General features: G+C 42.4%; 1 protein-coding gene across 1 annotated transcript in view; it reads right to left on the bottom strand.

The window, feature by feature from the left end:
- Window positions 1–9,700: 9,700 nt before the first annotated feature.
- The window catches only part of SLC9A6 (solute carrier family 9 member A6), a 42,814-nt gene continuing 24,613 nt past the window's right edge, over window positions 9,701–27,901 (bottom strand). The window contains exons 12-15 of the mRNA XM_024760093.1: window positions 24,174–24,204; window positions 21,819–21,898; window positions 16,038–16,143; window positions 9,701–12,402 (exon numbers count right to left, since the gene is read on the bottom strand). Coding sequence (XP_024615861.1) covers window positions 12,130–12,402; window positions 16,038–16,143; window positions 21,819–21,898; window positions 24,174–24,204 — 490 coding nt within the window. The 3' untranslated portion in view covers window positions 9,701–12,129. The remainder of the gene's footprint in view (window positions 12,403–16,037; window positions 16,144–21,818; window positions 21,899–24,173; window positions 24,205–27,901) is intronic.

Genomic DNA, 27,901 nt, shown 5'->3' with positions numbered 1-27,901 from the left:
TGTGGGAGTTCATAATGCACATACAGAAAAAAGACTGGAAGGAAACACATACAAACATTAACAATAGTTCTCTTTGGGAAGCATTTTTATATCTTCTTGTTTCTTAAGTATTTTCATTTTTCCACGATGAACATGTATTAATCTTTGTTACCTGAAAAACAATGTTAATTTTAAAAGCGAAGAGTCTGTCTGCAAAAGGCTGCATTGCTATGTGATTCTGTTTATATGACATTCTGGAAAAGGCAAAACTATATAAACAGAAAACAGGTTTGTGGTTGCCAGGAGCCTGAGGTGGGGAAGGGACTACCTACAAGGGGACACATAGGGCTTCCCTGGTGGCGCAGTGGTTGAGAGTCCACCTGCCGATGAAGGGGACACGGGTTTGAGCCCCGGTCCGGGAAGATCCCACATGCCGTGGAGCGGCTAGGCCCGTGAGCCATGGCCGCTGAGCCTGCGTGTCCGGATCCTGTACTCCTAAAAAAAAAAAAAAAAAAAAAAGGGACACAGGAGGATTTTTTGGAGTGATTAAAATGTTCTGTATCTTGATTGTGGTGATAGTTACATGATCGTATGTGTTTTTCAAAACTCACAGAACTGCACACTTAAAAGGATAAATTTTATCGTATATAAATTGTTCCTCAATAAATCAGAATTTTTTTTGTTAGAGTCTGGATCATTTCTCTGGTTCTATTATTTTTTGAAGAATCTAATGGACCTAGGAAGATAATGACAAATCTGGAGGATATGATCTCAAAAGGAAGATTAAAGAAAGAGATAAAAAATAATTTCATATTCCTCTCAGTCTCTTCAAGTTCAGCCATAAATGGCTGGGGCTTGAGTTTGGTGTTTTGGTTTTACTCCTTTTTTAAAGTGACTTGAGACCAGGATATATGAAAGACATAGTTTTTCTTGGTATTTAATGAGGTGACTTGAGTATGAATTCAAGTATATGATTTACAACTGGAGTGATAACTTTATGAAACATTTACATCTGTGACAACATCTAATAAAAATTATTATTAGAAACATTGCTTGTATGGTTAGAACAGACTGTCAAAATAATCCCCCTTGGACCAAACACATCACAAATTGATCATTTACCTTGTTGCTCTTGCCAGTATCATATCTAAATTCAGGGGACTTCCCTGGCCGTCCAGTGGTTAAGACTTCGCCTTCCAACGCAGGGGGTACGGGTTCGATCCCTGGTCGGGGAGCTAAGACCCCACATACCTCGTGGCCAAAAACCCAAAACATAAAACAGAAGCAGTATTGTAACAAATTCAATAAAGACTTTAAAGATGGCCCACATCAAAAAAAAATCTTAAAATTAAATACATAAATAAATAAGTAAATTCAGTCTGATGGAGAATCGAGAAAAGGACCAGCCACTGACACAATTTTCTTTACGAAGATTGGGGTTTTCATTTATTACAAGGGACACAACATAAAGACTACCTTTGAGTAGGAAACTACATGACCAGAAACTGGCAAGAACATAAGATTATCTGTATTAGGAGAGAGAGGTGCCTAGACACAGACCCTCCTTCACACAAAAGGACTTGAGGACCCCCTGTGTGTATGGCATAGGGATGGGTGCTACAATTCCTGTCCTGAGTGACCAGGGTAGACACTGCTGTTCAAATTCAGTCATATCATTTAAATATTTGAGGCTGCTTTGCCCTTTATTTCATATCGAATCAGATCATTGTCTATAAACACTGACATTAGATGCTGTTATAATTGAGGTAGCATCGAAGCTACTTCCACTTCTTCCTTAGGTAAACAATAACAAGAGGAGATTCTAGAATAAATCAGTGTTATGGAAAGGAGATGGGCAACAGGCTCAATACAGACAGAAGAGCTGTTCCAGTTACTTTTTATTAACCTGTAAATTCTTCTGTTTCTCCTCAGAAGTGGCTTCAGATGTGTGGTACAGAAACTGCATGTACACTTGCTCCTGGTTCAGATAAAATCAGTTGAGAAATCACAGAGAAATACCGAAAATTAGAAAATATCTAAGCGATGGGTCCTGGTTAAGGGCAAAATGAAAAGATGGCATGGAGTTTTCTACAGAAAAAAAATTGGCCATGTTAGTCTATTTTATTTACAAACTAGGAAATTCGAGCTCTAGACCCATAAAGCCAGAGGCCCACTGGACATCTCCACTTGGGTATCCCATAGGTACATGATGTGTCCTCAGTGTGTCCAAACCTGAATTCCTTCCCTTTCCCTGTCTCCCTGCTCTGCTCCTCCTGGGTTCCACATCTTGGTGAATGGAACCACCACTCACCAGTCACTCAGTCCAGAAACCTGACAGTCATCCCTAACCTCCCACTCTTCCTCACCTCCCATATGCAAGCAGTCAACAGGTCTCTCCTAAACCTGCTTTGTCATTCCCTTACTGTTACCACTGGTCTCCATATTCCTGGATCCAATGGATGCTCTCCTATCTTTGTATGACTTGATCTCTTTACAGAATTTGACACTATTGGCCATCCTTTCCTAATGAAAACTCTTTCTCCTTTAATATCTGTAACACTGCTTTCGTTTTCTACCAACCTCTCTAGTCTCTTTAAACGTCACTGGTTTTGCTTGCTTGTTTGTTGTTGTTTTGTATTTTTTTTCTAGGACTCTTCCTATTATATACTTTCTCTTGGGGATCTCATCTGCTCCCAAAGTCCAGATTTTTCTCCTGTGCTCCAGGCTTATATATCCAACTTATCCTTTAAGGCTCAATTCAACGTGAACTTCCTCAGGAATCACAGAATAGTAATTCATCTAATTACAAGTGTCTCTACTGCTAGACTGTGAGCTCCCTGAGGGCAGGAACCATGTCTTATTCGCCTCTGAATTCCCAATACCTTGTGCAGGCACTCAGATAAAGTTTGTTGAATGAATGAATGGTTAGGAGAATCAAGTCATTGGTCTCCTATGAAAGGCAGAGGTTTGAATCCCCCTACTGACATCCCTACCATCGGGTCAAAAAGAGTAGAGTTCAGCTGGATAGAGTATACTGTAATGAGAGCAAAGTTGCTGGCTACATTATTACCCAGACCAGCCAAATTTGTCCTGGACGGTAACTCTAGGCCAACTGTGAACTCTGACCAGCTGTCTTGAAAACGTAATGTTAGTCATCAAGAGGAGTGGGTGAGAATGCAGCATCACTAACCCAGATGGTGGTAGGGTCTCACCCCAGTAAGTAATCTTCTCCTCTCATTGGTGTCTCCATCTGAACCCCCTTTTGGGGTGGGATTGGTGTCAGCTGAAGAAAACCTTGGGGAGAGAGAGAGGACACTTTTTCTTCCTAGTGTCTCCAGGGGCTATACATCTAACCCTGCCGTCTACAGGGAAAGACTGAGGTAAGCCAATGAAGTTTTCTGTATAGGTTAAGGGCATACTTTGTGAGGTTCTGAATTTAATATACATTTTATACATATATAAAAATATACATTTTTTAGATCAGCACATCAGTCCTACAATCTCTGGATGGGGGAATAAAATCCTGCTGAGGAAGGAATGTAATCATGAGTTAACATAAAAGCAATTTTAGGAACTACCTATCGGGATCAACGTTACTTTTTTTTTTTTCAATGACAGCTCTCTGTGGATCATCTTTCTCTCAAGGTAGTTCTGAACTGACTTTTCCCAACAACTCCGGAGGCAACGAAGACTTCGTTTTGGAAACATTGGCTGGGTGAGCTGATGACTCACACCTCAGATGAATTAATAAAAGTTAAGAAAACAAAAACCAGATGTTTCCTTCATCTTAATATAGGCCTCTATGCTCTCTTTTGTCAGTTATACTGTCAATTGCTAGTTTCCTTCTCTTGGGGCAAAAATCAATTTTTAAAAAGTTTGAATCTCTCTGCAGTTTTTGATGAACTCTGTCCCCACAGTTGCTATTTGGCTCAAATGTCCACAAAGACTGCAGCTCCGGCACCGACGGTTTCAGCAAGCGAATGGCACACAGTGCTTGAGGACAGCATACCAGAGGGCCTTGGACGCTACACTGGATTTGCTAAAGAACTCCTGCAACAGTCTTTGGGGAAAAGCACAAAGTGAAGCAGTCTCCTTGCTCACATGTAAACCTCCCCAGAACCAGAAATGGTCTGGCCAACTAGCCGAGGCTTCCTTTCCAGATCCAGGATTCATTCTTTGGCCCTTGACCCTCCCAGAAAATGCTAAGAACTGTATTTTAGAGTGCCCACAACATATATTTTCATTCTCCTGGCCAGACCAGTGGAGGATACACCGAAATCCAGAGTGACGCACTCTTTAAAGTTTCCTAGTAATACCACCCATCATTCCCGGAGAACTTCGGAAGCATTCTGTTTTTTGTGAGGGAAAATCATTTATTTTTTCCTCCATCTATTGTACTTTGCTTAAGGCAATTATTTTCCCCAGACGCCACCCCAAGCAGAAAGCTCCAGGTGTTCTTCGGTCATAATGGGAGAATGGACTGCAAGTCCTGGTGTTTTCCAAGCTTGCATCCTCTCATCCCCTCCCAACTTTCTCATTTGGAGCCCTGAGCTCCTTTCTCTCACTCCTCTTTTCCTGCTTGGGTTCCATCTCCCCTCACCTTCCAGAGGCAAATTTAGATTTGCACCTTTCCTGCCTACATTTCTGAATGTCTTTGTCAAAAAAGGGATTCTCTAAAACTGCAGTACTACCATTCCACACACCCATTTGCCCAACCTAGATCGCTGGGAATCATCGTAACCCACCTCACCCCTCACTCATTCACCGCATTTAGTCTCCAAGTCCTGTTTGAGTCTATTGACGACATGTCTCCTGCGTTTGTTCCCTCCGCTCCATTCCTCCTGACGTTTCTATAGTCCAGGCCACGCCCTCTTTCACCTGAACCACCATCCCTGTGTTCGCTCCTCCTCTGTCCGGAAAAGCCATCCTTCCCACTGCAGCCACAATGAGACTGATCCTTCTAGAACCCAAATATGGTCATGTCTTCCACACACTGCCACTCCCTGGTCAGATAGTGGGCGTGGAGGCCTGGGAAAATCTCTTACACCAGTGAGTAACATGGAAGTGTCCGTTAAAGCTAGGCTAAAGCCACAGAAATGGCAGGGCATTCCCCAGCCTCCTGACCCCTCTCCCAGCTGGGCATTTATCATCCGGACTTTCCTCCATCCCAGTGCCATGTTGCCTGCGTACTTGCTAGTCTCCCTCACTGGACGGTGGACTCTGGATCTTGTTCAGCTCTGAACCCGCAGCACCATTCACAGTGCCTGACACAGAGCAGACATTCAAAACTAAATAAGAGACAAAATGCCCTCTCCCTCCAAGGCAATGTGTTAGTTACCTACTGCTGCTATAGCAAATTACCACAAACATAGTGCCTTAAAACAACCTGCACTTGTCCTCTTACGGTTCTGTAGGTCAGAAGTTTGACACAACTTCACTGGGCTAAAATCAAGGTGTCGGCCGGGCTGCTTTCCTTCCAGGGGTTCTGGGGGAAGACTTTGCTTCCTTGCCTTTTCCAGCTTCTAGAGACCGCCTTCCTCTCTCTTCAAAGCCAGGAATGCAGCATCTGTCTGCCCCTGCTTCTGTTAGCCATCTCTTTCTCTGAACACAGCCAGGAAATGTTCTCCAATGTTGTGGGCCCGTGTGACTGGACTGGGCCCACCTGGATAATCCAGGATACTCTCCCCATCTCCAGGTCAGCTGATTAGCAACCGTAATTCCATCTACAACTGTCTCTTTGCCATGTCACTATTCACAGGTTCCAGGCATTAGGGTGTGGACATCTTTAGGGTTCATTATTCCGCCCACCATAAGCAGTAATGGGTAAGGGCCCTGAATCCCATATAGCGGTCCCTTTCTAAATGCTTTTTACATGATTGCAATGCTTTTACCTAATTGGCTGCAGCTGCCTTTATATCAAAACCATGATTTAAGTCACCTCTGTGTTCCTAGTGCCTGGTCCAGGGCTCAGACCCTGTGAGGTGCTCAGTGTTTGCTGACTGGAAGTTAGGAAGTAAAATATTGGTTGGCTGGAATGTTTAAATAGCAGCTTCTTGGTTCCCCTTAGAAAAGGGAGCTTTGATTGTTGGTCCCAAGAAAGTGTTAAAAAAACAATTTTATAGCACAATCAGGGGGTCCTATCGCCATTATCTTGCTTTCTCACAGTAAACCAGCTCTCAGATTGGAAAAACAGTCAGCTTCCATTATCTGACAGAAGTCTTCCAGATTTTTCAGATGAAAAAACAGCTCACATGCTTTCTGCCTAGTCCACATGGGAACACAGCTGTATAGGAAATTCAAGCGAACAAAAGAAAAAAAAATCATGCAATAAAGCCTTGTGACTCCCCAGGCAACCAAGAACTGAATACTTCTCAAGCAATTTTGGTAGGATTAGTATTTAAACACACAGTGAACAACCTCAGTTCCAACAAATCTGGAGAAATTAAGCCTTGTTTCCAAGAAGCGCTCACACAACTTTCAATGCGTTTTTCCATCACGGCGAAAAGAAAGAACTTGCACAGTTAAGCTGCATCTCTCGAGTGGGATCCCACGCCCACTGGACAGCAGCAAGTTTAAAACGAGCAGGACACCGGGGGCAGGGCTCCCAGGCTGCAATGGCGGTACGGGTGCCTGGTAAAGGAAAGGGGCTCTTTCACTCAGCAGACAGAATTGTCCAGAAACTATCAGGTCTCATGGAGTTCAGGCTCCAGCAATGACAGCCCCGGCTAAGCCGGTTCTCAGAGTTCAGCCTTCACCATGGCAACCGCTTGGGAAACCTCCAACTTGCTGAACTGGAGATTCTGAAGGAAAGTCACCCACAGTAGAAGCACGGTCTTCAGAGAGTTTTCCATAGTTTATTCATATAGCACCTCACCAGCAAAACCTGACAGAATACTCAAGCTCAATGTCAAGAGCCTTCTGAATCCTGGTCAAAACGTTTCAAGGTACATCACTTCACCTGATCCCCCAAACAGGCCTGGCAGCTACTTGGGGCTGGAATCATACTCCAGTACCTACCACAGGGCTGGCACATGACAGTAGCTCAATAAATGTTTGCGGGATCCGTGACCTGTCATCATTTTATAAAGGAAGAAACAGCCTCAGAGAGGCTTAAGCAGCCTCCTCAGCATGCCCAGCGGCAGGCAGGGCTGGCCTCCCGCCTCTGTCTTTCCCACTCCACCATGCTGGCCTTCTAAATCCAACTCAGTAAAGGGCAGGAGGACGTTTCGCTCCTTTTTGACAAACATTCATTGAGCGTCTACCCTAAAGCAGACCTTCCCACCACTCCTCGCTGTCCTCTGCCTGGGCAGTTCCTTCAAGCCTTGGTTTTAGTGTCACCTCCTGAGCAAGGCCTCCTCGATGAGCCCTTCCACAGCCACCGGGCCGCCACCGCCTCGCACCCAGTACCCTCTACGCCGTTTCCTGTTTGGTACTCATCCCCGTCTCTAATTACTTGATGTGCGTATTTGTCTATTTATGGTTGGCCTTCCCCGACTGGAAGCTCCGTGATGGCAGGGGGCTGGCTCAGGCTTTCTGGTGACGCCATAAGATGAGGGAGACGAGGCCACTGAAACAAACAGCCAATGTGCTCTCAGGTGCATTCATAAAGATGTCCAGAACAGTGGACTTCCGGTGCGTGTCTGAAAGACAGGGAGGCGATGGGGTTGTCAGCACGGGGCGGAAAGACTCAAGGAAGACACACCAGCTCTTCTTCTCCAACGTCTGAAGGCTGCGACCCAGAAGAGGGCCGTGGACTTGCCTCAGAGGAGCGGTGGGAGAGGGCTGGAGGGACAAAGTTGCAGGGGCGGGCTTGGGTTCAAGGTGTTCCTCATTAGGACTGCTGGGTACTTCCTGTCTTGCACACTAACGTATGAGTACTAAGAGGGTGGCCGGCATCCATTTTATTCCTCTCGCTATGTAAATAGCACAGTACCTGGTACGTTTGTCACTCCATAACTATTTGATTGAATGAATGTTGTGTCGAAGATCAGTTACAGGCGGAGGCTGTCACTGTTCACTCTGCCTGGAATGTTCCTCATCCCCCCCACCCCCGCCGCCTGTCAACTGCTTGACCCTCCGGTTACTCTGTGGTCTAACCTTAAATATCCCGTCGTCAGGAAAAGCTTCCCTATCCCCCATCACCGAATTACAGGGCCCTCTCAGAGCCTCCTGCATTTTTCCATCGTGTGATGATTGTATTTGACGTTATTCGCTGGTTATTTGAGGTAGATATTCCCCTACCCGAAGGCACTCAGTCTCTCTTGCCTGAATGATCCCCAACAATGCCGTGAGAGAGCTGTTGGCATCCCCTGTAGAGTATGCTCTGTGAGAGCAGGAACTGCTGTTATTTGCTGCTATAGCCATCGCGTGGGGCACAAAGCAAGTACGCAAATATTTCTTGAATGAATTAATGATTTGAACCCAGGTATGTGTAACTCCAAACCCTGGTTTTTTTCTACTACACCAAACTCTGCGGGTGCAGAGCCATTGTTCAGGACTTCGCGGTCTGCCATAAAAGGTGGGCCCCTTGGTGAAAATGTTGGAAGGCAGAGTGTGAAGGCATGGCACCAGCCAGGGTGCCTCACCCATGGGCTCAAAGAGATACAGGAGGGCACTTCACTAAGAATTCAAGAAACTTCCCAACCAGGGGAACTTGTGTCTGGCAGCCAACAGTGCAGCAGACGGAAGGACAGAGCTGAGACTTCATGCCCTACCCTGGCCTGATGGCAAGCAGGCGGTGGATGGGCAGCAGGATGGACGTCTGCAACTCCTTTCATCATCCTTCTAGTTATACTCAAGATGGACTAGCCCATCGCGTGCTATTGGAGCTGGGAGAGTAGCAGGTAACAAATCTAGACTTTGGATTTGAATCCTGGATCTGCCACTTACTAGCAGTGTGACAACTTCCCTCCACCTGAGTTCCCTCATCTGTGAAAGGAGAATAACACAAAGCATGCTTAAGATTAGATTGAAATGTGGATGAAAAGAACACCTCCTATATACACTGCCTGGATCTAAGGGGGCTCAAAAAAATGAGTACTATTTTTATCATTCCCAGTTTATTTCAAGCCTCATACCTCAATGCTGCATCATCTGTGTGCAGTACTTCCTGGCAAGGACTTTCTGATGAAGTCAAGACATCTACATTTTCATCTCCTTACACCTGTGCACTGAGTCAGGTAAACAAATAGACTTGCTCAAATCTAATGCAGGGTTTTATTTGTGAATTAGGAAACATGCATTTGTTCAAGAAACGAGCATCAAAGCTGCTGTCACCAACCCCAACCTATAAAACTTCTTACGTACAAAGAGAAAGACCTGTTATAACTTGGAAAAAGGACTATTTGTGTGATCGTGCTCTCAACCCAACTTGCAACTGCCTTTCTACCTAACTGGATACAGAATTTACTCCCCCCATATAATGGAACTAACATTTTCATGACATTATCCACCACTGAGCTAACAGGCTACAAATCAATGTAACAGATTCGACTGCTTTGAGTCGTATTTCTTAAATGGTCCCATAAGCAAATACATCCAGCCTCACACATAAGCACCAAAAATTTGCCACCCCGTAAGTTACGTTCCGTTAGGTTTCTGTTTGTTGCTTTTTAAAACATCAGTCTTCCCCCTTTCCCAGTAGGTATATAGGTAGAAAAATAAATGAAGTCAGCACTCTTTACTTCTCACTAGAATAAACTGTTGACTCAAACACTGTGAGTGGTTATTTGCAAGGCTATAATTTTTTTAATGACAGATTTTCCTAAAAGAAACCACTATAACATCTGTCCAAGAACTCCAAGGGAAAACAAAAAATACATAAAAGATTAAAAGTCTATTACTTTAATAGCACATTGCCAAACACGGACAACTAGGATAAAATGCCAAGGAACCTTAAAAAATAACTTGAAAAGATGCAACGTTCAAGTCATTCAAACGTGTAGGGTCCACAAAGAACAGAAAAACAAGTCTGAGAACAGTTCTACTTGTGCATGATGGGAACTCAGACTGTACCTCATCCAAGTTCATTCAGGTGTCTCAAACCAATAGATGTATGAGCAGAGTTTGTTTTTTCTTCTTTGCTTGGAGATGCGCACGCAGATTAGAGGAGAGGAGAATCTTCCAGATGCTGATGTAAGCGCAGCAGACTTGGTTCCCCTCTGATAAAGTACGAAGGCAGATTTAGTTGACTCAAACTTTATCAGTTTCCCTAAGAAAAGGTCTTATGCATGCTGAAACAGACGAGTTACTGAATTTGTCATGCTAAGTATTTACAGCAATTTTCATAAAGTGAGCTCAGTAACTTGACAGGATAAAAAAGGTAGTTGTGAATTTCTTATATAACCTTTTACAACGTGAATGACTTCGTGGGTAAATGACGCTGAAGTTCAAAGCCCCTCAAACACACATTAACAAGAAATTATTGACTGCATGAAGAGGCACACATTGTAGAAAATGCACACTTCACGGGGTTCCTGCATAGCAGGAAAGTCACTACCACTACATAACAAATGGCTATGCCAACAGTTAGAGCTGCCACTCAAGGGTCCAACAGTAGAATTCCCTCAAAATCGCAAGGAGTGTTTGCATCACAGCAAGGAAACCTTTGGGAAGACAAGTACATATTTTGTTTGCAAAGATGTTTTGTGTTGGACAATTTGAACATCGCATAAACAAATCCATTTTTGAATTGGGTACGATTTAAGGCAATGCTACTCAGACCTGAGGGGGAAAAAACCCACAGAAGTTTCTAGTTTTCTTCTGAAACTTTGACGGGTCAGTATCAGTGTCGGAAAGGATCCCCCCGCTAAGATTCAATGCACCACTAGGTATCTGCAGCTTACAAAATAGGATCCACTTGCATACTCTGAATACGAAATGGGCAATGTTATGTACTCTTCCTTGAAAACTGTAAAAAAACAAAACAAACATGGCAGCTTAGGTATTTCATATTAAAATGTCACATGAGCATGAAGACAACTACACCTGGTGCACACAAAGGAGCAACCGCCCTCACAGCAAGCTCTCCGCAGCGCTGTACTTCTCTCATGACTGGCTGTGGTGTAGTGTGGAACGGTCATGGATTCATAAATTAACTTTTAACATCAACTAAAGACTAATGAGTGACAATTAGACACAAGTAAGTTCAAAAGTTTTACATTTTGCTCCTGTTTGGCTGCTAAAGAGCAGCGATTTAAATTCATATAAAAACTTCTGACCACAAAGCTTGCTATACACATAAAGTACATAATCAAAAAGTAAGCAGCAATTGAATTTCTTATTTAAACTTATCTGGTATATAGTATTTACATATTTGGGGGGAGAGCTCTCCGAAACCACCATGCTCCTTACTCCCCTTCCTGGCCTCTGCCCCCTCTCCGCCTGCCCCAGCCCCTCCAAATCGAAATCAAGTGCTCTGAACTATATACAACTGTACTTTGGCTAAGTGGGCTGGATGGCGCGACTCCTTCCCAGGTCTTGGAGTGGAAGAAAAGAAACAAAGTCTTGGAAGTCATGTGCAGCCTTCTTTTCCGAGTAGCAGTGTACTGTAGCCAACAAACCTGTTCTTTTCATGGCAAGGGGGGCAAAGGGCCCCCGCACTTCACTCCCCAATCTGAATGGGGCAAGATCCAGAGCCACTGGCCTCTTGCACCACAACAGGCCACCGGACAAAAAGGAAAGGAAAAGGTCACGACAGAGGCAGCAGCAATCAATACAAGTTTCCCGACAAAGGAACTTCTCCTGCTAGCACTGCCCCCTCTTCCTCTCCCTCCCCTCCCACAAATTCATTGCCTTAAAATTAATTCATATCACGAGAACTCGGTACTCTGGTTAAGTGTCAAGTAAATATAAGAAAGAGTAAATCTGTCACCTTGTATACTTGAACTGGGACATAAAGCTGGGACACACGACATCACTGAAATTAACTTTCTAAAACAGATCCAGTCTACATAGTGCAGCCAATAAAACATTAAGAGTTTGTTCACAATCTGCCTTGTACAGGGTATTTATAGTCTTTCGATGCCATATAAATAGCATTTATACAGCTTAAACATTCAGAGACATGCACTGGGACTTTTTAGGTAGTACGAATTTCTTCACAATCACATGTGCAAATTTTACAGATCACTAAGTGAGTAATGAGTAAGCTTAGGCTGGACCGTGTCTTGTATTATCTAACAAATTTAACGGGGGTTCAGAGTCATCCATAGGAAGAACCAGGCGTGTTCCCCGAATGACCAGTTCATGGTCCCCGAATGCAAGTTCCCGATCCAGGGCATCTTCAGAACTGTTTCCCATAAATCTCCTAGGGGCACCGGACGATGCTGATTCAGTGTTCACGGTAGAATCTCCATACGTCAAACTAATATCACCATCATTGAGAATAAGATCGGAGTCATCATCTTTCAACTGTTCCTGGTTCTAAATTCAAATAAAATAAGTTTTGCGAATTGTTATGAAATTCAAGAAACATTTCCAATAGCAGAATTTTCAAGGATGCCCTATTTAAAAAGCTTCAGGGGCCGCTCCCTGCCCTCAGGATAAAGTCGAAAGTCCTCACCTTGGCTTAAAAGACACTGTGCGACTTGGGCCCCTCAGCTTCATCTCCCACCACCTTCTGTTTCCCTGACCTCACCCGCCTCACTGTGTGCCCGAAGACTGAAGTGCTGACAGCTGCCCCAAATCTCTCGTGCTTTCTCTTACGTCCTGTCCCCTCTCCCCTCCTTCATGTAACTAGTGCCTACTTATCACTGAGGTCTTGGCTGAAAAGTCACTTTCTCCCAGAAGTCTTCCTTGATCATCCAAGGCTAGCTTAGGGGTCCTCCTGTGTTCTCCCCTAGCGTCCTGTACTTAGTCTTCTCCTTAGAGTGGCACTTACCCCTTTGCGTAACTGCTCAGGCAGTGGTCTGCACCACACACACCCCCCGCACTAGACCCTAAGTCCCTTGTACGCTGTGTACTTCAATCACCTAACAGTTTGGGGGCACAGAGAAAGTATTTGCTAAATATAAGTTCAATTGATTGTTGAACAGATTTATATAAATGAAGCTTTTACTGCCGTATCAACAATACCTAGAAATACTGAACCCTCACTACACACTTGTCACCCAGCTCAATGGGCGTTGGTTCTAATGGAAACTTTGGGGCCAAAAAGAATGTAAATAAAGTTCCAGAAAAGGGAAAAATGTCTAGCATATATAGTGCCACTGTGGCAAATTAAAAAGTGTACATGTGCACAGGAAAGTCTAGAAGGTATTCAACAAAATGATGATAGTTAGCTCTGCATGACAGAATTGCTAGTGGTTTTCATTTTCTTATGTTTTTGTACTATCTGAAATTTTATTATAATGAGTACATATTACTTTTAAAAATCAGAAAGTCATTTTTTAAAATGTAGAGTAAGAATTATTCTAAATACTCATATTGATCTAGCAAAAAAGTCTGTGACTAATACTCCTTGAGGGAAGTAGAGCTGACAGAAACATCCTACACTCAGCTCTCCTATCCTGTGCGTGTTTAAAATCTTTAAATTTGTCTAAGATGGTCAAATAGACTGAGGGCACGATTGGACAAAAATTTTTAAACTTAAAAAAAATTTGCTGTTGCTAGAAATTTGCCTAAATACTCAAAGACAAAGACATGTGAATTAAAAACCAAACAAACCCATTCCACCAACCAGCCATAATCCCTTCCTGCCCAATCCAGTTATAACAGTTAAGTCTAACAAGCGTGTCTATCGCTTAATTCAGCAATACTCAAAGCTCTGTGGCACCTTCACTCGTCAGCAGGGGCTCTTCAGCACCTTCTAATGACTTCATTAAGTTTCAGGTTTGGGGCAATATCTACCAAATTTTAAAATGCATATGACTTTTGACCCAGCAACTTAACCTTTAAAATCTATTCTTTATAACTTTATATTCTTGGGTAAATTTATATACACAAGGATATTCACTGTAAACATTGTCTGTAATAACAAAAAAACAAAAGGAGGAACAATGTAAAGGTCTAGCCACAGGAGACTAAATCAATCTTGGCAAAACCACTGTGCAGCCACCAATAGAAAGAAGGTAAGGGATCTCATGGACTCTTAGAAACATATCCATGCTGTATCATTAAGTGAAAAAAGCAAGTAGCAGGATAATACTCTTATTATGATCCCATTTGTGTAAAACAATAAAGAGAGCTATATATTCACATATAAGTTTGTGTAGATAAACTATAGCAGGGAGTATCCAAAATAAACCCTTAATAAAGACTGCCTCTGGGGGATGGAGGTGGGAGAAAGAGAGCGACTTTTATTTTTCACTTTGTACATTCCATACTGTTTGAATATCTGGCTGCAAGCATGCTACTTTTATAATTTAATAAGTAGTTAACATAGCAAAAAATAAAATTAAAAAATTAAGTTTTATGGTTGTTATGGGTTACATGGTATCTCTCCCCCACACTCCCCCCCAAGAGATGTGAAATCCTAACTCCCAGTACCTGTGAATGTGACCTTATCTGGAAATAGAGTCTTTGCAGGTGATCACATTAAGATTAGGTCCTTGGTGTGGGCCCTGAGCAAGTATGACTGGTGGGTGTCCTTATAAAAAGGGGAAATTTGGAGACACAGAGGCATACGCGCACACAGGGAGAACGCCAGGTACAGATGAAGACAGAGATCTGTGTGATGCATCTTCAAGCCAAAGATGGCCAGCAAACCACGAGAAGCTGGAGAGAGCCCTCGTAAGGCCCCAACCCTACTGGCACTTTGACCTCAGACTTCTAGCCTCCAGAACTTGAAACAGTAAATTTCTGTTGTGAAGCCATTCAGTTCGGGGTACTCTGTTATGGCAGCCCAAGGAAACGAATAGAACAATGCCGTATTTTGCTATCCACAGGACACACAGGCATTGTGGAACTCTTCTGGCTTTTGGTGATGGCGAGTGGGTCTTTGGAATCCCAGAGCCAGATCTCAATGACTTAACTGACAAAGCTGGCTGACCCCTCAGCACAGAGCCACATGGGCTAACAGGGTAAAGAGGGAATGGGGGCCGTGCTTGATATGGGAGCCTGGGCAAAGTGGCAGGGAGGGACAAGACAACACGGGGTGTTCCCCCCAGCCCACCAGTAGTCTGTCGGAACTGTGCACTGACTCAACATAACACAACGCTGCAGGGTGCTCCTGCCTGACCCAGGTGCCACCCCTGCTAAGACTCCTCTTCCCCATCCATTCTCTGTGGGATCTGCTCGAAAACACCACGGAGGCGGTCACAGGGAACTGGAGGGTGCACGTCTACACTGCTTTACCACAGCCTCATCTCTCAACTCAAGGTGTTGCATCAGAGTAGTCAAAATTGGTGGGTTTTGTTAACATGGGCACTTTATTTGATGCACCAGATTATTTTTGAAGGGTTGGGTTAGAAGTAAAGGTTTTTAAAAAAGAACTTGAAAAATTAAATATTCATATTTTAAAATAAAAACTGGTTAGCATTTGTCATTTCTTTCTTTGTGGCAATACCTGCTGAATCACTAATCTTATGTCGGCAGCTAAGGAAAAAATATGGAATCTAGATTATATCTAGATATATCCATGCCTCCCAGCGATACGGTACACAGGTAGATAAACTTTCCCTAATACCCGAAATAAAAGAGCATCTGTTGCACTTTAGGGGCATCAAAAAATGTTTTAGTAATCCTCTCCACATGACTGTGACGACCCTGATTTATAGATTACAATATACGCAGTTAGTACTAAGCTCAGGCCACATGCTGCAAATAAATGAAAACCAGCATGGAAATAGAATTATTTACTAAAATCACTGACAGTAAGATGAGATGCTATTCTATATCTTTTTTCAAATGACGGCTCAAAGGCGGTGAATTATATTTATAGATTTCAGTGCATTTTCTGGCTGAGCAAAATATGTTTATATTCCTGCTTGTGGATTTTATACCTTAAATGCAAGCAAAGCAAAGCAAAACAAAACAAAACACCAGTAACCCATCCACAGAACAGATAGTTTTAAATTTAACTTAATGAAGAACTTAGGTTCTGGATAAAACCAACTTACCTCATAAGCCTGGGGGCTGGTTAGGCATCTCGCAACGGGTCCACAGCAGGCAGGGAGGGTTGTCGTGAGAGGAGGCCCACTGTGCGTCAGCAGAGGCTTCAGATAGCTGTGCCAGTTAAGGAAGAGCTGCGTTCCTTTCTTTACCAATTTAAAAGAACAATCTGTTTGATAACAATCACTGTCACAGTGTACCTACCAATTCAGATAGCAAATGTTGTCCCATTTCATGACCCTATTATGCAACGGGAGGGAGATTTTATTATTATCTCTGTTTTACAAATATGGAAACTCAGGCTCATAGAAGTCAATCATCTGCCTAAAGTCACACAATTAAGTAAATGGAGGACCAATACTCGAACCCAGATTGGCTTGATTCCAAATCCTCCGCCCTTTCCACTACATCATATTGCATTTCTGATTTTACTAAAGCCAAAAGGAAGACAAAATCACTCTCAATTTAGCGCTGAAGGAGACACGGAAGAAACTAAAGAATGGTAAGAGCCTAAAAAGAGATTAAATATTCCAGTAGTAGAATATAGCAATAAAGATGGTTTTAACTATTTATTGTAGATTCAGCTGGCCTCTTCAATGAGCTGAAACTTTAGTATCAAAGGAAACTCAATTCTAAAAACATTAAAAAATTACACATCATGAGGTCCTCCGTCATAGACTCTTATTTCAGTATTCATCTATTCTCCAAAAATAAAAATAAAAACAGATGCAACAATATATTTGATACTCAGAAGAAAAAAAGAGGGAATCATGAGAAAAAGCAGAAAAAGGGAGAAAGACACATACATATTCGCTACTTTCTAAAATTACAACTTAAGGTTGTTCTCAATTAAAAATGAGGAGGCCAAAGAAGTTTACATAAATTCACATATTTATAAACTCTAAGATTAAAGTACTTCATATAAACACACTTACATAGCTCATAAAACATCTTGCCACACAAAACCACTGAAAATCTGGAATGATGAATTCTACTAGTGCATTAAGTACAGAAAGTACCAGATCGTAGTTTAGTGGTACTTAACAGGCTAGTACGGGGGCTAATAAGTCTTGGTATTTAACTCTATAAGAACAAATTCCCTAAAAACTAAAACTTACCAAATATTGACAAAAGGAAATCTGAATAGTCCTGTATTTATTAAAGAAACTAAAAACCTCTTCATACAAAAAGTTCCAGGCCCAGAAGGCTTCACTGGTTAAAATCTTCCCAGACTTAAGAAATAACACCAATCTTACACAAACTCCTCCAGAAAAATAGAAAAAGAGAAAAATTCTTCCCTACCTGTTTTATAAAACTAGCACAATCTTCCTATAGAAACTTGACAAGGACATTACAAGAAAAAAAAATCACGAGCCAATACCTTTCATGAAAAGACACAAAAATCAGACACAAAATACTAGCAAATTAAATCTAGTGACATACACAGTGAATAATATCATAATCAAGTGGGATTTGTTCCAGTAATGTAAAATTGGCTTAACATTCAAACAATTGATGAAAATCAGCAAGATAACACACTAAAGGAGAAAAAATAAATACACGATCGTCTCAGTTGATGTAGAAAAAGCGTCTAATAATATTCAATACCTATTTATGCTAAGAACTCTTAGCAGACTAGAAATAGAAAGGAATTTTCTTACATTGATCAAGGATATCTCAAAAACTGACAGCTAACATCATACTCAATGGTGAAATATTGAAAAATTTCCCCCTTAGGTCAGGAATAAGACAAGAATGCCCGCTATCATCATTTACATTTAACATTGTACTGGGAATGTCCAGCCAATATAATAAGACATAAAAAAAATACAAGGTATTGGACAAGAAAAAATAAAACATTATTATTCACTTGGTTATGTGCATAGAAAATAGAATCTAAAAACTATTAGAAATGTAAGTAAACTTAACAAGATTGCTGGATACAAGGCCAATATATAAAAATCCAATTGTATACCTATATATTAAGGGCAAAAATATAGAAAATAAAATAAAATGAAATACATACCATTTACAATAGCACCCAAAATACCAAATATATAGAGATAAATATAATGAAAGATGTGCAAGACCAGTCACTAAAAACTATAAAACATTAATGAGAGAAGTTAAAGAAGATCTAAATGAATGGAGGATATACAGTGTTCATGGATTGGAAGACTCAATATTGTTAAAATGTCAGTTCTCTCCAAATTCATCCACAGATTTAATACAAATTCAATAATTTGCCAGCAGCTTTTTTTCTGTGTGTGTGTGTGAGCATGAGTGTGCATGTATGTATGGAAAATGACAAGTTGTTTCTAAAATTTAGATGAAAATGCCACGGACCTAAAATAGCTAAGGCAATACTAAAGAATGACAAACCTGTAGAATTTCTCCTATTGGATAGCAAGACTTATTAAAAAGTACAATAATTAAGAGAGTGTGGTATTGATGTAAAAACAGACAAAGAGAAAAGACGGTCCGGAAACAAGAGCCCCCCGACTTATATGGCCAAGTGATTTACAACAAAATTTCCACTGCAATACAGTGGGTTAAGGATGGCATTTCCAATAAACGGTGCTGGGTCAACTGAATACTCGTACGGGAAAAAATAGGTCTTGACCCACACCTCACACTATACACAAAAATCAATTTGTAATGGATCGAAAATTTAAATGTGATAGTTAAGACAATCATATGTTTAGAAGAAAACATAGGAAAATATCTTCACGACCTTGGGATATAAAAGATCTCTTAAGACACAAAAAGCACTAACCATAAAAGAAAAGATTAATGAAATAAACTTCATTAAAATGAAGAATTTCTGTTCCTCAAAAGACAGGATTACAAAAATGAAAAGGTGAGCTATAGATTGGGAGAAGATAATCACAATACCTATAACTAACAAAGAACTCAATTCAGGAATGTAGAAAGAATTACAAGTAAATAAAAAAAAAGATAAGACAGTTCAATTAGATAGTGAGCAAAAGAACCTAACAGACACACTTCATAAAAGAGGATATCCAAATGGCCAATAAACATATGAAAGGAAACCTCATCAGAGGAATGCAAATTAAACCACATGAGATATCACCACACACCCACTGAAATGGCTAAAATTTCAAATGCTGACCAATACCAAGTTTTGGAGGAGATGTGGAACAACTTAACTTGCTGGTGGGAGTGTAAATTGGTTACACCCACTCTGGAAAACGGGTTGGCAATATCTATTAAAGCTAAACATACACTTGCTCCAAATTCCACTCCTAGGTATATACCCAAGAGAAATGAGTGCCTATGTTCATCAAAAGATATACAAACAGGGAATTCCCTGGTGGCGCAGTGGTTAAGAATCCGCCTGCCAGTGCAGGGGACATGGGTTCAAGCCCTGGTCGGGGAAGATCCCACACGCTGCAGAGCAACTAAGCCCATGCGCCACAACTACTGAGCCTATGCTCTAGAGCCCGAAAGCCACAACTACTGAGCCCACGTGCTGCAACTACTGAGCCCGTGTGCCTAGAGCCCACGTTCCGCAACAAGAGAAGCCACCGCAGTGAGAAGTCCACGCACCACGATAAAGAGCAGCCCCCGCTCACCGCAACTAGAGAAAGCCCTCCTGCAGCAACAAAGACCCAACACAGCCATAAATAAATTAATTAATTAAAAGATTATTTTAAAAAAAAGGATGTACAAATGTTTAGCTTTATTTATAATCGTCAAAAGCAGGAAACAACCTAAATGTTTATCAACAATAGTTTCTGAGATATCCTTAACCAAAAAAAAAAAGAAAGCCCCCAAAAACCAAAACCCTGTAGTATATTCATACTATTTATGGAACACTACACAGCAATGATAAAGAATGAATTACTGGTCCAGGCAACAATATAGATAAGTTACACAATGTTGACTGAAAGAAGCAAAACATAAAGTAATACATAGTATATAATTCCATTTATATGAAGATCAAAAATAGGTAAAACTAATCCATGTTGCAAGAAATCAGAACAGTGGCCGCCCTTTTGGCTGGGATAGGGTAGGCCTTCAGGGAAGGCATTACTGACTGCAGGGAAAACAGGGAGCCTTCTGGGGTGCTTGAAATGTTCTTCATATCTTTATATGGGTGGCAGGCACACAGGTGTATACATAAGTCAAAATTCATTAAGCCGTATCCTTAAGACTTGTATACATTACTGTATTTAAGTTATATCTCAATTATAACAAATGAACAAACGGACTGCACAAAGGAACTGAAATCTAGAATGATGAATGATTAATTATACTAGGGCACTAGGTATTAAAATTACCAAGTCTTTGTCTAGTAGTACTGAGTCAATTCTTGGTGGTCACTTCTATAAGAATATAAAAAATATTATTCTACTCTTTCTCTACATTAGGATCATTTAATTATTTTGTATATTATGCAGAAAATATACAAAACATTTACGAAGGAAAAACTAAACAATTTTTATTAAATCAGAGGGATGAAAAAATCCCAAGAGATATGGGAGTGGCTTATACCCAAAATGCTGATAATGGAGCCAAAAGTAATGACATAATCATTAAACAATTTTTTTTTTTTTTTTGCGGTACGCAGGCCTCTCACTGTTGTGGCCTCTCCTGTTGCGGAGCACAGGCTCCGGACGCGCAGGCTCAGCGGCCATGGCTCATGGGCCCAGCCGCTCCGCGGCATGTGGGATCTTCTCGGACTGGGGCATGAACCCGTGTCCCCCGCATCAGCAGGTGGACTCTCAACCACTGTGCCACCAGGGGAGCCCTCATTAAACAATTTTAAGGAGCCAGGATCTCTCTCCCTCTAATAGGAGTCTTAATACCATAGATAAGCGAGTATTCATGTTCCTGTATATTAATTTTGAGTCCTCGCAAAAAGTGAATGTAAAAATCTAGCAAACAGAATATAGTAAATAGTAGCTTCTAATGATAATTGTCAAGCGCATTTTTTGTAAACATACAAGGTTTTGATCAGAAAGTCAAAAGCAAGGGAAAAACATTTTACATGGTTGTCCCAAATTTGCTTCAATGGAACATAAACCAGGTTTTGATTCCCTTACTGATAAGTCTCAGCCAGAAAGAACTCCATGGTCCCTTTTTCTAGTTCAACTTTCAAATAAGAAATTAATTTTAATAAATAGTGAGTGATAAAATGTTTTTTAAAAGGCATGATTTAAACAGGTTATTATATATAGCCCGACCCAAAGTATAGCTATGAAGAAGACTGTTACGATAGGACAAGAAGGAAATCTGGTAAACGATGAAGCACTGGCATTCTGAATGGAGGGGAGAATCTCCCAGTCTGTGGAAAGGTCAGAGAAAAAACGACATCGTTGACTACTGCGGTACCTAGCATCACTGAATTTCTCATTCTCATGTTTTTTCCTAAGGCAGTCTTTCCTCTTTTACTCTAACAAGCACACGGACAAACACCAACAAATCCCTTTTGCGGCATTCACTCGATTAGCTAAAGGACAATAAATATTAAAGTTTGCTCAATAAATAAACCTATATATCAAAACAAGTCTATCATAAGGGCTCCTGAGTCCCTGCACACAGCAAGCTTCTGCAATAACCAGTCCTTACTGGTTCCATGGGTTTTCAGAGGATTCATCTGTGTGGGTTTCCTCTGGTAACCTTCTCTACTACACTGAAGGGGAAAGGGAAGATCAAAGGCAGGTTTTATATTCCAGTTCAGGAAGAGAGTGGTCAAAACCGTTGTTCCATTAAACTCTAGCGTCCATGTCCATACTGCCATTTTTTTTCTCAGTTAAGGATACTTATGATCAAAGTTATACCATATCCGGAAAAGCCAGGCACTCTCTGCTTTGGTAGTTCTTCTTTCACTTTCAGGAATACCCTGCAAACAGATCATAAATCAATACATACACAAAGATAAAAACACATTTTTTTAAGAGTCATTTCTTTGTAGAATCAGGAACATAGCCTACCGCACACGAGATACTCTCCAACATGGGTAACATGAGAAATTTAACAGCTTGTACACTGCGGCTTGGGAATAAAAAATTGAAGTGTTTTTCTGAACACCTTTATTACTCAGGCTGCTTACTGATTTATGAGTCTACTGGCATTTAAAAATATTAGTGTGGGATAATCCATCCCCTAAATCTGAAAGGCTTACACCCATGTGAACTGCACCTTAAGTAGAAAACATCCCATCAACATCCCGATCTCTGTGAGTTGTCATGGGTCCCAAAGTTAACTGGCATTTTCAAAGTTGCTACTATGTTCTTAGAACACTAACAAAATGTAAGTAAGTAGGGAAATTCCATGTTAAGCCTGACTGGGTAGGAGGGAAAAGTAACAGCAAGCAGGCCTCTTCAAAAACAGCTCCCCCAAAACATAAACTGGGTCCTTATGTGTAATATGATGCGGTCGGCCAGCAGTGGCGCTGTTAGGCCACCTGGTTCCTCTCGGCTCTGACACGAACTAGTTGGGCAACTCCCTTTCCCTCTCTCCAGCGGAGTTTTTTCATGTATACAATGTTACTCGAAGGCTCTATCCAGCATGAATGTTCTATGTTTCCGGGATTTTCGAAGAGTACGGAGTTTAGATTCTGGCTTTTGGTTCCTGTTCTTCCTGATCTTCGAAATAAATGATTCTTCCTCTCAACAAGTATCAAAACATAGACAATATAAAAATGTTTGAGAACACTGTATGGGCTTACAAGAGCGGAGAATCACCCATATTTCCTTTCACATCATGAGGCATTGGTTTGCATGTCTCCACTTTTTGAAGAGCGACGAATCTGTAAATCTCACACGATCTCTCACTACATGAGCACCTGTACACCCAACTCCCACACGCTCCGTAGTTACTAAAATCTTCCTCTGGGCTTCCCAGTGGACACTCGAAATACTGAGTGAACAATATACTGAGCCAAGGCATCCATACGGCTTTGAGGGCAAGGTAAAAATGAGATTTTTTTTCCTGGATGTCACAGCTGCTACTCACCTACCTGGCTCTCTCCCTGTCACTCCATTTCCATTTGTCCTCTGTGGCGACAGAGGGGACATAGCAAGCGGAGACTTACGCAGATGGTGATCAAGCGTTTGTCCAAGGGCCTGTTTGGTAACTCTTCTTGTTTGGCCGTTGGGGTGGAGGCACTGAGGAGCTATTGCCCCTTGGAAAGCACCCCAGCAGCTCACCATCACGGGAATTTATCCAGCCTTGTACAAATAGTGCAAGCCCATGAAATTATACTTTAAGGTTCTGACCACAAAAGGGGCAAGTACTTACTATGTCACGTACACACTCAGCACTCAATAGCTAGCAAAATTAGCATTCAGGAAATGAATCTGATAAAAAACATTTTTAAACTACACTCTGAAGACAAATAAACCAGGGCTTGTTTCAGACAGGAAAAAGAACCGTGTTTTTAAAGAGATGCTTTCCATCTTCAAAAACCTCATTTCTGTGATTCCCCATCTCATGTCTAGGGCAGAGGCACATAGTCAGTGGTGCTCAGAAAGCATTAACAAGTGGCGGGAAAATACCAGAAAAGGGTGGTCAGTCTAGGGGAAGGCACTGAGTCACACTGCATTCAGTCTACCAGGTTCAGGTTCAGACAAACAACTGAGAAAGCGACACATGGAAGTAAGCAAGGAAACATGGGCAGGGCTGAGGCACGGGGTAAGAAAGCACATTCTCCTGAACAGGCAGGAAAGACTGGCTGAAGAGTCCAACGCTTCTGGGCAGTTCTCAAGGGCAGCTGCTGGTCATCCAATTTGAAAGTTACACAGGAAGAGCAGCTGGAGTGGGGCTTACATCAGAGACAAGCCTTCATGCGCAAACCAAAGTGGAAAAAGGCTCCCCGTGCCAGAGCAGTCACTTGAAAACCCAGGAGCACTTAAGGGACTGCTCTCGTCTGTGGCCAAAGCCCAGGTTGGCCCAAAGATAGGAGAGCTGTCACCCTTGATAACCACACGCTGCCTAAAATTCAGTTTTGTCTCTATCGAGCAGTGAGAAAAGCCAGGAATGATGTCAGTTAAAAGCTGATGCAAATAGGACAGGATCTAAATAATAGTGACATGAAGTCTACAGTAGATTTGTTTTCTTTCCAAGCGACTACACATTTGACAGAAATGCCAGAGACAACACAAATGCATATTTACCAAATGTTCTTGGTCTGAATCAACACCAACCCTAAAGGAGAAACACAAAAGGAAAATGAGATCTTGAAGTCAAAAGAAAAATTGTCTATTCACATACGGGCACTGTCAGGCAACTGCTTTTCTCAACACAGAAGCTATGGAATGCTTAATATTTTCGTGCTTCTCGATGGCTGGTGACGTAGACTTTTGGCTCCCACCACTCTCCTTAGCACAGCTTGGACCCTAAGGCAAGCAGGGTCTACTAATATTCTCTTCCTGCAATCCAATCCCACTTACCAGTTTCAGAAAAAGAACTTTTTCTTCTGTAAGTCCACTACAAGCAGGAGTCAGGGAAAGCAGCATTGCCCCAGTGGTTGAATAAGAACTACAACGTAGTTCCAAAAACAAGGCTGGGCCCAGTGCAGTTCCAGGAGGGAGCTGCATGTTTTCGGACCTCTCGGCTCTCACGGCAACATCCTCTTATGACTGCAGAGAGGGTCCAATTACAGGGGTTTTCCCATAGGCTAATGGACAGACATTAGCCTTGGTTCTTCAGAATTCTTTCTTATCTGCTTTCCGTATCCCAGGGAACAGCTTCATTATGAAGAAGCTCTCTTTGACTCCTCTACCCCCTCAGCACGAGCACTCACCAACCCCGCTCATTCTTCCCCTAAACTGTTTCTCAGGTCTTCTCTCCTTTCCAACTGCTCAAACTCGGGCCTCATTCCGACTCGTGGGGTCTGGAGCAACTGGCTGTAAGGTTGCCCAGCTGCCAGGCTCTCCTCTAGAGTTAGCTGTCTCAAGCAGAGAACTAACTCACTGGCTTGTTCCCTGGACAAAAGACTCTGAGAGCAGCTTGCAACCCAGAGGGTCAAGTCTAAAGTCCTTTGTGTGGCATACAAGACTCTACAAACTAGCCTCCCCCGCTGCTCCAGCCTAGCTTTCCCCTCATCCTCGCCCACATACCCGCTGTTAACCAGACCGACTGCTCCTCTCCCCAAATCCTGTCCTCCCCTGAGCTTCCACGCCTCCGCTCATGGTGTTCCCTCTCTCGGAAATGTACTGCCCCTTATTTTTTTTTTTTTTTGTCCTCCTTTTTCAAGTTCCAAAGGAACCATTCTATGGCCCCTTCAGGCGGGATTTTTCCTTTGTGCTTTTACAGCACTTTCTAGATTCCTTTATTATAATACTTAGCACAGTATAGTTATTTACCAGTCAGTCTCCCCCAAAAGACTGTGAGCTCCCTGAGGGTAAAGGCCATGTCCCAATTCATCTCCGTATCCCCAGAGTCTAGCACAGTACGTGACACACAATAGGTGCTCAAATGTTTATCGATTAAGGTCACTACTACAGACAACACAGTAAAAATAGCAGTGTGAGAAGCTGTAGCAGGAGCAGCCCAGTAACACTGAAGGGAGGAAAATGATGCACGACCTTATCTGGAAGGCAAGTGAATCAGGGCCAAAGACTTGAAAACAGATGGCCACGACCAGCTTCAGAATTGAAAGAAACACTCATTTCTTCCTTGTTAAGATGGCCAGAAGCTGTTTAATATCTTCTTAGCCAGATTAAACTCTAATCACATTTGTGTATCTCAAGTGACATCTAGTGGTCCTGAAGACAGCACATTTGGGTTTTTTTGTTTTTTTTAATAAATTTTATTTATTTATTTATTTATTGGCTGCATTGGGTCTTCGTTGCTGTGTGCGGGCTTTCTCTAGCTGGGGTGAGCGGGGGCTACTCTGTTGCGGTGCACGGGCTTCTCATCGTCGTGGCTTCTCTTGCTGTGGAGCACGGGCTCTATGGCAGGCGGACTCTCAACCACTGCGCCACCAGGGAAGCTCGGCAGGCAGATTCTTAACCACTGCACCACCAGGAAAGCCCCCTGAAGACAGCAGATTTGTAATTCTCAGATGGAACAGTACTGGAGGCCAATTCAAGGCAATAAAATTTCTCAGAGCAGTTATTATCTGCCAGGCACTATGCTAAGCACAGGGCATAGACATGAATTAGACACGGCTCTGCCCTCAGGGAGCTCACAGACTAGTGGGGGAGACAGACACAACTAGAGCATAATCCCTAAGGGCTTTGCAATCCAGGAGGGCTGGGTTCCAATCTGACCTCATCTCCTTTCTAGCTGTTTGAATTCAGTCAAGTTATGCGGCCCTATGAACCGCAGTTCGATCACCTGGAAAATGGGGATGACAGACCCCACACAGAGTCGCTGCAAGGATTAAACAAGAAAATGTGTCTAAAGATTTTAAAACAGTGTCCCATACATCACTAACATTCTCTAAATGGTAGCTCTTATAACAATATCATTATTACAAGGCTGACCGAAACACATGCTGTAACAGAGGTACTCCATGTTAAGCAGACGGAAGAGTGGTGCTGAGAGAAAAGAAGAGGGCAAAAGGAGGAGGCGTTTGAGCTGTGCCGTCTCCTGGGAGTGAAAGAGAATTTCAGGCAGAGGCAACAGTGTGAGCAAAGGTTTGGAGATGGAGAAATGCAAAGTATGTGTGGTAAATGACAAGGAGCCAAAGGTGACTGTCACAGACTATGCGAAAGGACCTACGAAGAGCTGGCTGGCTCTCACTCACTGAGGAGCCGTTGTCCATGCAACAGGACAGATCATGTCACTTTCTTGCTTTCAAATCCTACAAGATTGCCAATTTGGATTTTAAAATCCAAACTCCTTACTGTGTCCTATAAGACCCGATAGCAGGGGTCCACAAACTACAGCCCACAGGCCAATTTGGTGCACCTCCCGCTTTTGTGAATGAAGTCTTGTGGGAACACAGCCACGGCAACTGATTCACATATTGTCTATGGGACTTTCATGCTGGAGTTGAGTAGCTGAGACAGAGGCCATACAGCCTTCAAAGCCTAAAATATTACTCTCTGGCCCTTTACAGGACACGTTTGCCAACCCCTGCCCCTAAAGGATCTTGCCCACCTTGTTTCCTACCTACCCTTCAGTCACTGTAGTCCAGCTAGGTGGCCTTTGTTCCTTTCCATTCAATAGGCTACATTTGTGCCTACCTCAGGGCCTTTGCACATGCTCTCCCCTCTGCCTGGACTGCTCTTCCTCCTGCTCACCATTTAACTGGCATCATCTTGTCATTCAGGTAGACTGAGCTCAAATCTAACCTCAGAGAGACCTTTCTTGACCTCCACCTATAAAATACATCTATCCCCAGCTACTATCATAGTACCTTGTTTGCCATCATAGCATTTAACATCATCTAAAATTGTCATCTTCATTTATTTACTTGCTAGCTTACTATCTGTCTTCTTCCACCACAGTATAGACATTATGAGACCAGGGACCTCTTCTATCTTATTACTATCACTGTACCTCTCCAGACCAGGGTCTCTTAACCTTCGCATTACCAACATCTTGGTCCAGATCATTCTTTGTTGTGAGGGCTGCTCTGGGCACTGGAGGATGTTCAGCAGCATCCTTGGCCTCCCCTCTTAGACTGTGACAATCAAAAATGTCTCCAGGCACTGCCAAATGTCCCTGGCGGGGGGGATCACCCCCAGTTGAGAACCACTAAGTTAGAGAACCATGGCACATAGTTGGTTCTCAATCAGTATTTATCGAATGAATGAATAAAAGGCTTTACAGACATTAATTAGCTCACTGAATCCTTACAACAACCCTGGGAGGGAGGTACTGTTACACACGTCACAAACGGGGAAACTGAGGCTGAGAAAGGTTAAAGAACTTGCTCAAGATCACAGAA

Source organism: Neophocaena asiaeorientalis, unplaced genomic scaffold (assembly GCF_003031525.2).
Source record: "Neophocaena asiaeorientalis asiaeorientalis breed wild unplaced genomic scaffold, Neophocaena_asiaeorientalis_V1.1 scaffold927, whole genome shotgun sequence".
NCBI lineage: Eukaryota > Metazoa > Chordata > Mammalia > Artiodactyla > Phocoenidae > Neophocaena > Neophocaena asiaeorientalis.
This window is presented reverse-complemented; position numbering and strand designations above follow the sequence as displayed.